This window comes from Pinus tabuliformis, chromosome 8, assembly GCF_031772625.1.
Source record: "Pinus tabuliformis cultivar Carrire ecotype Pingquan chromosome 8, CPIR1, whole genome shotgun sequence".
Taxonomy (NCBI): Eukaryota; Viridiplantae; Streptophyta; class Pinopsida; order Pinales; family Pinaceae; genus Pinus; species Pinus tabuliformis.
The window spans coordinates 1967877094-1967893759 of record NC_142294.1 but is presented as its reverse complement, the minus strand read 5'-3'; the positions used below and the strand labels follow the sequence as shown (position 1 = coordinate 1967893759).

Sequence of the window (16666 nt, the reverse complement as noted above, 5' to 3'; positions counted from 1 at the left end):
ATGAGGAAAATCCTCATGGGAGAGAAAGGTGAGCTTTTATGAGATAAGCCTACGCAAATGGATAAAAAGATCCATAAAAGCGAGACACCGCTAATGGAAACCATATCATGAAAGAAGGTATTAAATACCCATTGCATAGATCAATTGGAGGCGGTTGATCCATGGCAAGAACCTCGACTCGGTGGTGAACTGAAGAGTCATTTCTAGGTTGGGTAGCGGTGCTCTGTTTTCCAAGTGTCGTTCTCTCTTTTGATCTAGTTTGACTCACTTGCGTGGATTGTTCTGTATGTTGGTTTCTTACCCTCTATGTTATAAATTCCTTAGCATATGAGAGAATTTGCTTGAGTTTTAAATGCACTGCGTGTGGCGTTAATGAGATGATTTTATGGATGCACATAAATGAAATTCTAATCACAGTCATAGTATGTTGATCTTATGTAGAATTGGTGTTAACCTGTCTTTTGTTAAGATAGTGAATAGTCGTGCTTGAGCCGCTATGCAAATTTGTTAACTGTGGTTAAGGCTCGACTGTATAAACTATGGTACAAGTTATTTGTGCTATGCATCCAATGCTGCGCTTCTGATTAATTGTGCATAATCCCTAAGATACACATGTTAACGTGTCATGCAACTGTGGCAGACGGATTATTGATTATGTATGATAAATGATTTTGTTTTGAAACGGTAGAGCCTATGGTTCGGGTTATCTAATATATGCATTATGCATTATAGGATGAATTGCATCCATTGAGGCGTTCTAATTATTTATTCGTATTGCATAAGATATATGTCGGCGGTACTTTCGGCCATGACAATAGGAATATGAACATGCTATATGGCAAAGCTAGTTATTGTAAATGGATGACCTGATCTCCATAAATGTTGGATTGAATCCTCAAAGGAGGGATACTCGAATGCGGGATATTGAATAATATTGATTGATTCCTCCTCTGTGATGTGATGTAGGCATGGGTAGAAGTGCTTGTGTTAGCTTTGTTATGAGGTAGTTGTATATGAACGCGTGTGACAACCATTACATCTAAATTTATTGCAAGCTAAAATTAGTAAAGGAAACCAATATGTTGCCTTTAATACTGTGGCTAGGAGGTGTCTACTGAAAGAGGACCCAAAGTTGATCATAATTCATGGAACAAGGTACCAATCAACCTTAAGCACAATGCAAGAATAGGATGAAAACCTTAAGCATGACCACCAACTCATCGAATGGCCTTGAGGCTGCAATATGCAAGAAGAGGATGAAAAACATTGACTTTGAAAGCTTTTACAACCAGAGAACCTTAAAACCCCAACTCCCTCCTTAGGACAAGTGTATTTGAGTTTACCAAGAGTTGGCTTCCAACACACCCAACGCTCAATGCCAAACATGACATGGTACACTAAAACACAAAGACCGTAAAACCTTTCAACATATCGACAAAGTACACATTCTTCCTTGAAATACACATTCTAAGGAAACCCACAAATGAATTCTCCTCATTTTGAGGATGGTACCTAAGTTAAATTGGATTTCATAAGGATTTCTTAACACAGGGTTCAAAATTATTACAACAATATACTCATTAATCACTAAATATGTCATTTGTAGGAATTGCAGTTAGGTGGGGAGGATAAGACTCCTATCCATTTTTAAAGCTACACCCAATTAATAAGTTCTCCATGTGCCACAATAAATGCAATTTTTATGACTATAGTGACACATCCCTCGAGATTTCCTTCCACACCAACACTTTTATCCATGAACTAAAGAGTGACTATTTCATTATTATATTATACATACATGTTAATATAAGCATTAAAATTTGTATTCCTTTGTAAAAAATGCTAGTCCAAGAGATACATTTGATCACCTTGTCTTGTATCCAATATCCAATGTTGACCCCTATATCCTTAGATCTAGAGTGAAGGTTTCATTTCTAATGTTGTGTTTGAGCTTAAATTCTAATTAAATATTTGGGTTAGCCAAGGTCATTACTTAACTTAATGGCTTTGCAATATACAATGTATCATATTTTTTTTAAGTTCAATTGGTGAGATATGTCTGGGGGATTGAACTTTCAATCACTTGGATACACAAGGGCTTGCCAACATGCTTTTTTCCAATTGTGCTACTACCCTCAGAAAATATACAATGTATCATATTAACATCCACATAAACCAAATTGACTTTTGGGACACATGTCTCTTTGATGATGAAGGGAATCCAATTATGTGATGTCAAACACATTCCCTCACAAACACTCACAAAGACCCTACACTTTTTAGGGTTCGAACCTAGGTTGTCTGTTATGAAACCAACTCACAAAAAGATAGAAAAGATAGATCAACAACTTAGAAATCAGCCTCTTCGAGGGGGAAACCTCCTTTACATTACACAAAAGAGCAATTATTGGATGATACAAATGACAAAGCCTCATTTCTATATATAGGAGTCTAAGGGGTCACAATATAATCAAAGTCAACATAACAATAATAATATAAGGGCACAAAAATAACAATAGTGGGCTTCTATGGGGCACAATAATAACAATATGGGGACAATAAGGGCACAACAATAACAGTAAGGGCCACAATGACACTAGTAATGGGGGAATCACTAGTGTTATAGGGACCTAACATTGTCTATATGAAAACACTGTATAATTTTGAATTTATTTATTGTAGATTTGTACATAGATGGATATTCCTTTCTTTGCATTTATCTTTTAGACTTCTTGCTTTCACCAATTGATTTAGAGCTTATGGAGTCTCAAGTAGCACCAATCCCCTTGCTTCTATTGGATTGAATAACATGATTTCTCTTTTGAAATCCATAATATCTCATTCACATGCTTCCTATTTCTCCCATAAGACTTTAGCACAGACTCCATGATCATGTTTGTGTCCCTCTTAATAACGCACTCCTTGGAAGGGGCCATAAAATCTTTTATTAGGACTAAACTTGGATGTCTCTTCTTTCTTGCCCTTTGATTCTTCATTCAATCATACCACCCATCAACTTGTTATTTTTCCATTTTTCTTATAATGACCTTTGTTGTTGGGAAGGTGCCTTTCAAGTATTTTGTCTTTGCATATAGATACACATAAAGTATCATTATTTTAATCTAATGGACGTGGTTGTTAAAATCGCCAATATTTAATTAAATATGCATTGTTATACCTTTGCTCAAGTCAACTTCAATTCAAATTCTAACACATGTGTGTATACCCTTCCTTGCTTAGTTTGTATATTGTTGTAAGTCCCCAATATATTTATGTTGGCTTTTGAAAGATCATCTCATCCCAAAATAAGTAGGGGGGATTCAATATTCAAATCCGGCAGAGTGGGGTTGAAGAAATGGATATTGAAGATGGATTCAATTATAGAAACTATCTTTTGAAAAAAGGTTAGTTTTGCCCCAAAAAGAAAGTCCCTCCTTTGAGACCTTGCCACAACTTCCATAGTTGTGAAATTTTACAATAATAGAACCTCTAGAGTAGAGGTTTACCATATACTTAAACTTAGGTTGGAATTGATTTGATTCTTGAACTCTTTAGATGATGACTACAGATCATTAAATACATAGTTTGAAGCGTTTGCTTGTAGTTATTAATGAACTTGTTAACCATCCATAGATGAATACTTCCCTTGCACATGTGCTTGATTTTGTCAATAATGAAAGAATCCTACTATGTTTTTGGTATATTCGACAAGACTACATCTTTAAAATAAAGAAGATTCAATTCTTAATGCTTTGCAATCCTGTAAGAGGGAGGGACAATCGAAGTCACGCAGGAGGAGGTATTCCCTTTGTTTAGCGAAACTCTACAGAGATAAAGCACTAAATGCAAGATTAACCCCTTGTTTATGTGATAATTAGGGAATATATATCTATTCTCTCAAAGATTAGTCTTATATATTCAAAAAGAATTTCTCATTTATTCTAAATAACACTTAACACTGTTTATAGAATAATTTCTCATCATTACAATCACAATAATCATTTTTCAAGGCAAAAACTACATCAAAACTTTTTGAATATGCAAGTAGATAATCTCCACAAATGAAGATGAAAACATATTTTGAGCATGTTTAAAGTGGATTAAAATATAATAATAAAAGACACAACAAAAATCTTGATACAATAATAGCTCAAATAATTATCTTTAACAAAAATCTATTAAAAATTACTATAAAATTATAAAATGAAATTAACATTAATAAATAATCAATTAATTTATATAAAATCCCAATTTAATAATGAATAATTACTTAATTCTTTAAGTTCCACTTCAAAGAAAGCATTGACACATCAGCTAGAGAAGGGTGCATTATTGTTTTGGAGTAAGAGAAGGGTGCATTATTGTTTCGGAGTTCTATGTCCGTCGCATCAATATTTTATTTGATGTGCCCAATTATTTTTCCAAAGTAAAACTATTATTCAGCTTAAATAATAGAATGTATAATATTTCAAATTCTATAAAATGTATAATATTTCAAATTCTTTGAAAATCCGTTTTACTGAAACACAAATATATGGCCGTCGATGACATGATCGGACGGTAGATATTCTATCCCGCCTTTAAATTCAAATCCTCTTGGTAGTTTGGCGCCATTGCGCGTATCCCTCTCAACGAGCTCAGTAGCTCGCATATGAACAATCATGGTTTGCAATCGCATAAACATTGCCCCAGAATCGATCCACGAGCCACCAGATCTCTCTCTGCACGACTTCCAACAGTTCATCTGCGTTTCTTCGTGGTCAAAACGATTTCAGAAAAGGTATTTTTCTGCAAGAGAGTGCTTAAATTGCAAAGCGCCATTATTTTCTTGTCGCCGTCATGAATCCTCTACGCCTTGTCCTAATGAAATTATTTAGAGTTCTTGATTGGAAAAATTTGCCATATTTCAACTTTCTGGAAATATTTCATTAAATAAGCTACCGTATTATCTAAAATAAATATGAAGAAAGAGGCCGTGCTCAAAACAATGTTTTAAGCAGCAAATTTCACAAGGGTTATTTCTGGTTCAGTTATTCTGAGCTTTCAATGGAAAATTTTGACTCTATTTTGGCTTACAGGCAAGATTTCATAAACTAACGCTCTCTATAAATGGACTAGACAAGGTTGTGCTCAAAATTTTGTTTAAAAAATGGCAGAGTTTGGGAAGAAGTTCTTTAAGTTAATGGATCAACATTCAGATGCATTTCGAGTGGTTTGATTGAATGATTTCTGTCTCAGTTCCGCACATTTAAAAGTTTTGGAGAATGGGAATTGATAATTCTGGTATTTGATGGTGTTCTATTCAAATTACACAGAAGAAGATAAGCTAGGGCTTTTAGAGGCTAAGCGTACACAATGGCAAATCTTTACAGGTTTTCGTGAGATTTTTTAGACAGGCAAATAGGATAGAAAATTAGGGATTTCACTAAGCCAAGAAAGCTAATGCTACATTCTTTACAAATTTACTTCAGAGTTTTGAGACTGAACATTTTTGATGTTCAAGTGGTTCGTAGATATCTTCATGCAGTTTCTATTTCCATGGAACCAAGAATTTGATACCTCAACATGAAATACTGTGCTCTGAAGGGTTTTCCCTTCCAGCTCATCTTTGTGTAATGGAATAGAATCGTTAATGCTCTTTAGTGTCTGGAGAAGTCAAAACTAATGGATCAGGAAGCAGGGGCTATTGGAACGGTTAGTAATTGAGGGAAACACTATCCTTCACAATATAACAACGTAGAGGAAAACTCATGGTACATTTTTGTAGTTTTGGTCAGATTAGGCCATCCAAGCACGCCGTTAGAGATTTCAGAGAGAAGCTCTTTGTTTTCTTTAGCACCGGCTGAAGGGGAGAAATTTTGCCACATTCCAGGGTCATCTCTGTTCATTATAGAAGGAGGTCTTGTAACCTGCTCCAAACTGCCAGTTTCTCTCTTTGAAAGTTTGTATTGAAAACCAGTGCTGGGTCGAAGGTTTACTCATATGAAGGATGCAGAAAATGAGAGTCCTTTAGTGAGTCCATGAAAAAGGTTTGGCGAAGATTTGGGGCAAAATGATACCTACAGCAGAGCCAACAAAGTTCCAAAATTAGAGCCAACCTCACCAATTAAAATCTGCAAACAACCTGGAATCCTATCTTTAGGACGAGATTGTTTGAAGCACCCCGAAAACTCAAGTATGTTATTACTATGCTACCTTTCTATAGACTGGAATTATTTCTTTTATTGCTGCAATATCCGTGATATAGTCCTGGTTCAAGCAATTGAAAGATAGACCACAATTAGGAAATGCTACAACCACTTTGTATCTATTGGCATTGGATGGACTAAAATCTGGTCAAACTGTCAATATGTATTGGTCTAGAATCTGTGGTCTTCATCAGGAAAACCCTAAAACTTTGGTTTTCTATCAACAATAACTCCATTTCCTAGGCTCTGATTTGCACAATTTTTTTGAAGCTGGGTATTTTTCTAGAGGAACCCAGATCTACAACTGGTTTCTTCATATTTTAAAATTTTAGAATATGATTTGCTTTTTGCTGTCCTCTTTTTCCTTTGAAAAATTTATATAAAAAAATAAAAATTCTTCCACTTTGTACCTCGAAAAAGCTTTGATACCACTTCAAACTGAGCCAAAAAATCCAATAATCTGCTAACTCAGCTAATATTTTCCATTTTTTGGTGACATTTTGTTGATATATCAGGATATTTTCAAAATATCATGATATGTTCAAAATTTGTAAAATTCACAACTTTTTCTGCTGATAATATCCCTGAGCTGAGAGAATCATGATATCTCATGATATTGACGATAGATAACCAATCTTTGCAACACTGTATTGGACAACAGAGCATTAATTGAAGATTTTTGGTCTCATTTCGATGATTCTTTGAGCATCAATACATTCCTTTGCCTTTGGTACTTTTACATACAGTTTTCCACAGCCACCACTTTTTCCCAAAAGTGAGTGTGGGGTAAGATGTTATTATTTTTGCCCATTAGTAATTACAGAATGGTTACATAATGGTAGTAGTTAATTATTATTAAACTAAGAGCGTGAATCCTTTGTTTATATTCGCATCTCCTTCCACCCTTGAAGGCACAGAAGGGCAAGTGTTATTATAAATTTTCTACCACTTATTTCTTGTTTGTGGATTGTTGGCTTGACATATTACAGGCTATTAATTCTCTCTTTTTGTTGTATTGGGCTTGTTTCCTTTTGTCTAACATTTCAACTGATAGACGATGGATGGTAGCCATGTGAAAAGTAGCTAAATTTTAGCAACAGATTCCTTTGAATTATGTATGTTGAAAATGGTTGTTATTGATGTCAAAGGCTATCCAAATGAAAGAGAGTTATATAGTCAAATAACATATTTTGAGACCTTTCCAACGATATATGACACACCTTCTTGAAATATTGTTTTTGGATTTTTGATGTCCCATTTAGGTATCCTATCTTTGAATGCATTTTTACTCCAATTATGGAACATGATATATATATATATATATATATATATATATATATATATATATATATATATATATATATATAGATATATATATATATATATATATAGGTTGGTTGGAAAGCTTATTCCAAGATTTTTGCAACATTATATGGCACTCCCCCTAACTTCTTTTGGTTAAAGAGATGATTTTTTTCAATATTATAGTCTGCCAAGTTAGCCTAGCCAGTGGGCAAGTCGGCCTTGCTTTTGGTGGTCAAACACACTATATATAGGTGTTATGTGTAGGGACCTAGGACTTACTCGCTCAAGCCAATTCAGGTTTGTCTAAGCAAGCAAAGGAGTAATTCTAAGGTTCATACCTCATGAACCAAGTGAAGCATAGTTGGAGAGTTTTCTTGTGGGAAGGGTTTTTGGCACTCTTTGTGAAGGTTTTTGGTCCTAGTTAGAAGGTGAGTTGCAACGCTGTTCTAGAGGGAGAGTTTTAGCCCTGTTGAAGGCCGAACTTCAATGTTGTTGAGGCTGAGTTTCAAGTTTGTTTTGGTGGCCAAATTTCGATGTTTGAAGGTTGAGCTTAGGCCTAATTTGAACTTTGAAGGCCAAGTCTTGTAGTTTTGATGGGAAAATTCAGGGTTTGTTTGAGGGTTCAATATAGGGTTTATGTGTGGATGAAGTGCAGAAACCCAGGGAACTTACCCAATGGTGGGCATGCAGCCTTGTACTTATCTTCATGGCTTGTGGAACTTATTGGCAAGATACCTCTTCTTGATCCAACTGTCTGATGTGAATGCCATCCTTGAGAATAGGCAATGATATGGTAATGGAGGTATAGTTTATATGGAAGTTTTCTTTCAAGATTCAAGGGACACATGACAAGAGTGCTCGTTCTTGTCCTATTTAGGTCAAGATAATACTATATAGAATGTTCAAGGTAAATTTTTACTGTGAGTAGGGGCAATATGGCAATATCCAGCTGCTTGAAATCTCGCTAACCCCAACAAATTGAGGTGACCAATATGCCAGCTGAAGAAATATACAACAACCCAAATGGTAACTTGCTGGTTACATACGATCAGAGTCTCATTTCTGGCCCTAACTAAATCAAGGCAAAAGCTATGTAGCAAGCTTCCTTACTAGTCCCATGAGATTGAGGAACAAGATACATTCAAACAAACATTGTAGTAGTAAGGTTTCTTGAATATATCTCTGCCTACACATTCCTTTTGCAAGTGTGTAGTTGGTTATACCAGCTTATCATATAAGGGTCAAGGGAAAATTGCAGAATGTGCAACGTGCAGTATCTGGCTAGTTGCACCAATAAGAAAAACCATAACCAACAACATCATCTTCTTATCTATGAAAGTGAGATGGTTGGCAGGGGCAAGTTGAGAGTTGATGTAGCTTTAATCCTCAGCAAGAGAAAGAATAATTTTACTCCATTTGACATATCATGACCCCTCTTTGTTTTCCCAAGGCAATCTGGTTCATAATCCAATTAATTGCAAGCTTCACATGTTGGCTAAATAAAATGTTGTCATCTATGCATAGGTATATCCCTTGGCAATTGGCACTTGAGCTCTCATTTTACACAATTGATGCATGTATGTATGTATGATTGTATGCATGTGTGTATGGATTGTATGCATGTATGTATGCATAGTACATATCCATAGATACATGTATACAATCCATACATACATGTATACAATCCATACATACATGTATACAATCCATACATACATACATACATACAATGTATGCATGTATGGATAAATTTTGTTTAAAAAATGGCAGAGTTTGGGAAGAAGTTCTTTAAGTTAATGGATCAGCATTCAGATGCATTTCGAGTGGTTTGATTGAATGATTTCTGTCTCAGTTCCGCACATTTAAAAGTTTTGGAGAATGGGAATTGATAATTCTGGTATTTGATGGTGTTCTATTCAAATTACACAGAAGAAGATAGAAAGCTAGGGCTTTTAGAGGCTAAGCGTACACAATGGCACAATCTTTACAGGTTTTCGTGAGATTTTTAAGACAGGCAAATAGGATAGAAAATTAGGGATTTCACTAAGCCAAGAAAGCTAATGCTACATTCTTTACAAATTTACTTCAGAGTTTTGAGACTGAACATTTTTTATGCTTTTAGACCCACTGCTTTATGTAATTGGATTTATAAGATATTGGCTAAGGTTTTGTCTGTGAGATTAAAATCACTACTTTCTAACTTCATCTAACCAGAATAGTTTGTCAAATCTATGACACAATTGTTTCAGCACAAGAGGGCCTCTACACTATTCAAGTCAACAAAGTTCTAGCAATGGTGATCTGTCCAGAAAAGCACTTTTGAATGTGTTTGTCGACTTTCCATAAGGACAAGAGTCCCAATCCCTATGGGTGGACTGTGGAGTTCTACCTGGGATTTGTTGAAGTGTTGGGAGACAACTTACTTCAGGTAGTGGAAGAAATGAGAAGCTTTAGTAAGGCTCCCTGGCTCCTTCATCTGGACCTCTATTGCACTCATTCCAAAGGTGGATCAACCTGAGTCTTTTTATGCTTTTAGACCCACTTCTTTGTCTAATTGTATTTATAAGATAATGGCTAAGGTTTTGGCTGTCAGATTGAAAGCACTACTTTGTAAGTTCATATAACAGAACCGCTTGGTTCTCTAGAGGATCGTCAGATCCATGAAGCAATTGTTTCAGCACAAGAGGGCCTCCATATTATTCAAGTCAAAAATGTTACAATAATGGTGATCAAGTTGAACCTCTCCAAGGCTTATAAAGGGTGTCTTGGCTCTTTCTGATACTTCTTTTTATCCATATTAGTTTCAACTTACCACTGGTAAATTAGATTATGGGATGTGTAATTTAAGCTTCTTATGCATTTTTTATAAATGGTTCAGCCTCTAATTTCTTAAGACCCTCAAGAGGGTTAAAACTTAAAACAAGGTTGTACCTTGTCTCCTTATTTATTTCTTCTAGTTGTTGAAGGACTAAGTAGGTCCATCCTAGAAGCAAAAAAAAAAAAAAACAAGATACATTCAAGGGATTAGCAGCGACTCTTGTAAAGAAGATCATGGCATTGCATAGAACCAATTATTCCCCTGTCCTTGCAACATATCCCTGTGGTTATCCTATTAAAAACCCAGGCCCTAGCAACAGAAGAAGTGTGTGCCTCATTTAGGCCTTCCTCTCCCATTGGTCGCCCTAGATCCTCACCCCACTTGATTAGGACAAGCAATTCTTCCTCTTTAGATTTACTTTAGATAGAAAAGATACAGAGATAATACAAACAAGAATAGTATGATTAGTCTTCTTATTAGTTTAGTATCACTTGGAATAAAGAATAACTCCTTTGTTTATATTATCTAATCAGTAACTCGCAAAGGCATCAGAATAATAATTAGGAGTTATTGGTTTCTTTTTGTAGTATATGTGGTTGTAGTAATCTATTACAAGTAGGGAAATCTTGGACAAAGAAAGTATGTTTTGGATTACATACAGTTTAGTCTTGACTCCTGAAAAAAGATAGCGGAATGTCTTTGTTAGTAGAAGATTAGGAACTAACAATACGACCGAGACTTAAATTCCTTTTACTGTTTTACTCTTGAGGGATTAAGCTCCTTAGACTTCATAGGCAACAAGAACTACAAATTACATACATCGGAATCATCATCCTTCTTTTTATTATTGGTATTAATGGAATGCTTAAGACATGAGCTTTGAAAAGATGAACAATGCTTTATTTATATATGGGTCTTTGAGAAGAGGACGAGTTAATTTAAAAGGATATTAAAGTAAGTTGAAGAAACTCTTTAGAATACTTTATAGTAAAGATCCATTTATAGTTTATATAGATACAAGCAATTGGAAAACCACCTCACTATGACACCCTTCACCTTCGTTTTTAGAGGACTTTTATACCACTTTTTCTCACCCTGGAACCAGCAGCCCACAACAAAGAGGGATATCAGATTCCAGATCCTTATGATATATATAGCATTGTCACATTCACCCCCAAGAAGCTACAAACAATAAAGTGATAGTTATCTTTTAGTTTGTAGTATTATTAGCAGATCAGATCAGGTTGGTCACTACACTCCTCTCTTCTTGTTTCTCCTCCAGAGCCTTGGTTTATATTTGGGTCTTGTTGTGAGAAACGTATGAAGGTGGAAGTATGAAGATCCTTGGATATGCAGAAGTTGGATCTAGGATATGTTGGATTAGGATTTAGAAAGTACATAGAGAATAGAATAAGAATTAAGATTGTATAAATTAACATATAGAAAGTCGTGTCCTTTGATAACAAGGAGAAGGAACAGAGTCGTGTCTTTTGATAGTGCATGGGTATTGATAAAATGTGATGGAATGCATTTTTGATGAGATGCTTGACCATAAGATACTCAGAACCTTATGACTGTTTGGCTTGAACAAACGCTGGACTTGGAATTTGCTCAGAAATGAATTCACTGTATTATATATTTACACTTGTAGTTTTGCTGTAATAGCTACAGGCCTATGAGCTTAAACCCTGAACATACATATGCATTGATGTGTGTAATTAAGGTGAACAACCTGTATACCTTTCAATACCAGGGCATTGAACATAGCCCAAAACTTGTAATGACAACCTTGCTGAATTAGTTACAGGAAAGGTATGTGTCCTTCCAACTATACCTAAACATATATATGTGGCATGGGAGTGATGGGATATTGTTCTTTGGCTGCCTTAGTTTCTGTATGTTAAGTGATCTGGACTCTGGAGTATTAAGACTCCTCCAATCATTATTTAAATCATGGAGGTGATGTCAAGTAGATCTGAGTGAGATTCTCTAAATTGGATCTGCTCATCTAGCTGATTGTTCTATTAATTATTCTTGAACACCTGAGGATGTGCATTCTAATTGATAGAAATAATACCTTGTCAATTTTGAAAGATAGTCTCCCAGCCAGGCCTGCTTCTACTTTGGTTTTGGGTGAGGATATAGGTAACCTACCGGTGCCAAGAGGGCTGAAATCAGGAAAAGTGACAATACATCTTACCTGGATTATCATATTGGTATTTACTGTGACTAGATTGATTCATTATCCTTTTGGCTGTACTTACCCATGGGTTTTATTTTGCTCTTATTACATTCCTGAAAGATTTGCGGAAGATCTCAAAGCGCTCTTCTTTGTTTAATCCGTCTGTAATGATTGTTTTCCAAAATATGCTTGCAAAAATATGCTTGAGCTATTTTGACATATTTAATGTTAATTTTAAGATATAGGAATGGTATTGGGTTTTTCCCTCATGGTACAGAAATGGAAAGAAGATGAAGTGGACAACAATAATTAGAATTATTCTTAGAAATTAGTTAATGGTTGGTATTGAAATAAAAATAGTTATTGTTTTAAAAAATGTGATTTTATAATAAATTAATAACAATGAAATAATATCTCTCTTGTTTATATTCAGCCTGTAGGCTATTCAATTCCATATCATTCCATTATTATTTACAACTCATTTAATTGTCAATATCATGCTATGATATTGGCTTTATCCCCAATCCAACATGTACTGCAGATTTACCTTGATCTTCACTTGTGTTATTGTATGTTTTTGCAATTTCTTGGAAAGCTTTAATGCATTTGGTCTTTTATCGACTCCTTTGTAATGGTGAGATTGCACTGTGTAATAACTGTTCTCCTATAGCTTTCGTATTTTGGATATGGGGCATTATATCTCGAGAAACACAGATAGACTAACACTCTCTTTATTTTCCTGTAAATAAAACAGAGAGTTACTTTTAAACGCATTTTATTTATATTGGATATATTTTTTTATTCCATTGATTTGTTTGTATCATCATTGGTTGAAGATCAGCGAAAGTAATGTGGTGTCCGTGGCAGAAGATGAGCTAATGCGCATTCTCATATTGATGCGAAACTTTGTGCCTGGATATAAGCAAATTGTTGAGGGTGATTGGAAAGTGGCAGCAATTTCTTACAGGTCATATGATCTAGAAGGGAAAACTATTGGTTCTATTGGTGCAGGGCGTATTGGCAAAGAACTACTTAAGCGTTTGAAGGTATTCATTCTTAGGATCTAGTACTACTTCATGATGTTGCAAACTTCTTTTCAAAAATCAGTGCTCCATAATTCTTACGCATGCATGCTGTTTGTTTCAAAATTTCAATCTAATAATAATAAACATTACATGATGTTGAATTGAATTGCGTTCCTTTGTACAGCCCTTCAATTGTAAGCTTCTTTACCACGACCGTCTTTCTATTGGAGCCGAATTGGAAAAGGAAACTGGAGCAACATTAGAGACAAATCTTGACGAAATGCTACCTAAATGTGATGTACTTGTCATTAATATGCCTCTTTCTGACAAAACTAGGTGCGCCTTATCACAATTTCATAAATAATCTCTCCCATTATTCACTCAAACATCAATAGCACCTATATATTTTGTACAACTTGTGAACAAAAACCTAATTATTGTTTCTCTTGCCCTTTCCTTTTGGTTACAGTAGGGGAATGTTTAACAAGGAAGGTGTTCTCTACCAAGCCTAGCTTTTCTCTCAGAATCTTAACATCCCCTTTGCAAAGGGTTTCATTAGAATGACAACAACCCGCATTTAAAGCATTTCTCCACCCATCCTAATTAGAAATACAATTTTGGGTTCTCTACTAATTTTCTCCACACCCATTTAATCTAACAATGGACATAGAGCATGTATATTTATACTTGTGTGTTGGAAATACCATTTTATACTTTAATGTTTATTATTTTTGTTTTATTATTATTACTTGAATTTCTTCTTAACAAGTGGTTGTGTTTCTTTTGGTTTTAGTGAAAGTATGGGCTCCGGTGTTGGCTCTCTTATTATGGAGTATAATTCATCTTTGAGAATTTTTCAATTATTAAAGTAGGTTAGTCAATTGCTTAAAATATTAAATTTATTTCAAAAAGTTTTTGTTACTTTATAGGTTAGACACTGGCTTGAAATATTAAACTTATTTCAAAATGTTTTTGTTACTTTATAGATAAGGCGTAGATTTCTTGGCTCTATGATGAAAATAATGAAGGGAAAATACATGTTAATATGTTACTTGTGCTCTTTGACTGAAAAATACACGGTGAGAGAAAAATGTATATTATGCTAATTGAGGAATGTTTTTCACTTGTCGAACTTATAGTATTGAATTTAACACACTAACACTTTACAACAATGAACTAACAATATTCATGATGAAAATAGCAATATGGAAGATTTATCTGCATAATGAAAAAGGCAATATGGAAGATTCTGATCATGTTCCAAGGCATTTCTTAAAATGTGGATGTGACAAAAGGTTGTTGTGGAAGTTGTTGTTTGTATATGGAAAATTTCTTGATCATTGTGTATAATCCTAATGTTGATAGATATGTTTACTAAATGCTTCCAGTTAATGGGGCATTGATTTGAGCATTCAATATATTTTTATTCTTTATCAAAGTATTCTTTTGTTGTATTTGTATTTTTCAATTTATGCCTTACGGCGTTTCCTTTGCAACATCTGGTGCAAATGCTAGTATATCTTACCTCATTTTATGGTTAACATTGTATAACAAAAACATGCGTTGTGTTATGTAATTAATACTAACATGTAATATTGATTTTTTTTGTCAGAATGCTATAGGTAATGATTGCCAAGACGATGATCCAAATTATGTTCAACATATATCAGGAGATGATGAGGATGAGGATGAGGATGATGGTGGTGAAGGAGGAGATGATGATGATAGTTGTGGTGTTGGTGATGATGTGGATCAGAGTAATGAGGATGGTCAAGATGATTATGAGGATGATCTTGGTGGTGGTAGCTAGGCATGCACATGCCTTGTTTTTTATGAAGAAATTATTGTGTAGAATGACATTGTTATGTTTAGATGGGTGTTGTGAATTTACCCTATATCAATGAGACATTTTGATTTTGTAATCATACGATGAGTTTGATTTATGTATGTTGTTAATTTATCGTAGAATAACGATATTCATGAAATATTTTGATTTGTTAATCATATTTGAATTTTACTTGTTTTGATTAAAAATAATACTGATTTTATTAGTATTATGTTGCTATTTTATACATGTTTTGAAAATTGTTAATGACACATTGTTATTTTTTTGGATGGATGTTGTCAATTTCTCTTAAATTTCTTTACAAATGATTTTGAATTGTGATATCTACTTTAATGATATTTAGAAACTATCATATATTTCACTATGAATCTATAAAGGGGGTCATATATGTAAAGAAAAATATACTCTATATAAGAAGTCAAATGCGGATGTAACCATGGATGCAAAATTGAAAGTAAAATTGGATGTTAAACTAGGAATTAATACAAAATGCAAACAATTGACATACAAAGTGTTTTAAATTAGAAGTGAAAAATTGTGCAATAGTTGACACAAAGAAGGGAACAAAACATGGCATACAAAAGGATATCAAATTGGGCAAAAACAAGGACACATAAATGGGCACCAAATTAGATGCAAAAAAGGACAACAACTAGATGTAAAATAAGATGCAAAGTTTAGCGTTAAAAAGAAGCAAAAAACGTTACAAATTAATATGCCAAATGATGATGCAAATAATGGTGTAAATTTGGGATGCAAACTTGGGTGCAAAAAAGGAAAAAAAAAAAGATGTAAGAAAAGACATAAAACAAGATGCAAAATGGGGTTGAAAAAAGGTGAAACCAAGGATGCCATATTGGATGTAAAAAATGATTCCTAATCACATGCAAATTTAGGCTCGAACTCAGACACAAAATTATATGCAAATGTGGACACAAAATGAGGCAAAAAAAGATGCAAATTTGGATGGTGAAAACGATGTAAAACTAGACACCAAAAAAATGCAAATTTGGATGAAAAAGTCGGTGTAAATAATGGTGCAATATTGGACACAAGTAGACACAAAAAAATGGTGCAAAAAGGGGCATAAAATAGCTTAAAATTGGATGCAAAACTTGGTGCAAAAACAAATACAGATGTAGACGTAAAAAATGGCTCTAAATTGAATGTACCATTAGACACAAAATAAGATGCAAAGGTGGACACAACACATGACTCAACATAAGATGCAAATATAAATGCAAATTTGGATGCTCAAAATGATGTAACATTAGATGCAAGAGATGGTGTTAAAAATGATGC

General features: G+C 34.3%; 1 protein-coding gene across 3 annotated transcripts; it reads left to right on the top strand.

Annotated features, from left to right (window-relative positions):
• Positions 1-4572: 4572 nt before the first annotated feature.
• Positions 4573-15588, top strand: LOC149244336 (formate dehydrogenase, chloroplastic/mitochondrial-like). 3 transcript variants are annotated; one of them, XM_089367974.1, is made up of 3 exons: positions 4573-4780; positions 13335-13539; positions 15131-15588. In XM_089367974.1, exons 1-3 carry the CDS (start codon positions 4662-4664, stop codon positions 15326-15328), a joined length of 522 nt encoding a protein of 173 aa, XP_089224100.1. In that variant the 5' UTR covers positions 4573-4661; the 3' UTR covers positions 15329-15588. The 3 variants fall into 3 exon arrangements, with proteins under 3 accessions (XP_089224100.1, XP_089224101.1, XP_089224099.1); XM_089367975.1 differs by lacking the exon at positions 15131-15588 and adding an exon at positions 13703-13897 and having other exon boundaries at positions 13330-13539; XM_089367973.1 differs by having other exon boundaries at positions 4582-4780; positions 13330-13539.
• The last annotated feature ends 1078 nt before the right edge of the window (positions 15589-16666 follow it).

What these genes read in the sequence shown, in the direction of transcription:
- LOC149244336 (XM_089367973.1), top strand. Translation starts at nt 4,652, where the DNA reads ATGAACAATCATGGTTTGCAATCGCATAAACATTGCCCCAGAATCGAT. An exon ending in TCAAAACGATTTCAGAAAAG is followed by an intron (nt 4,781 to 13,329) that starts GTATTTTTCTGC and finishes CATTGGTTGAAG; the next exon opens with ATCAGCGAAAGTAATGTGGT. An exon ending in AACTACTTAAGCGTTTGAAG is followed by an intron (nt 13,540 to 15,130) that starts GTATTCATTCTT and finishes TTTTTTTGTCAG; the next exon opens with AATGCTATAGGTAATGATTG.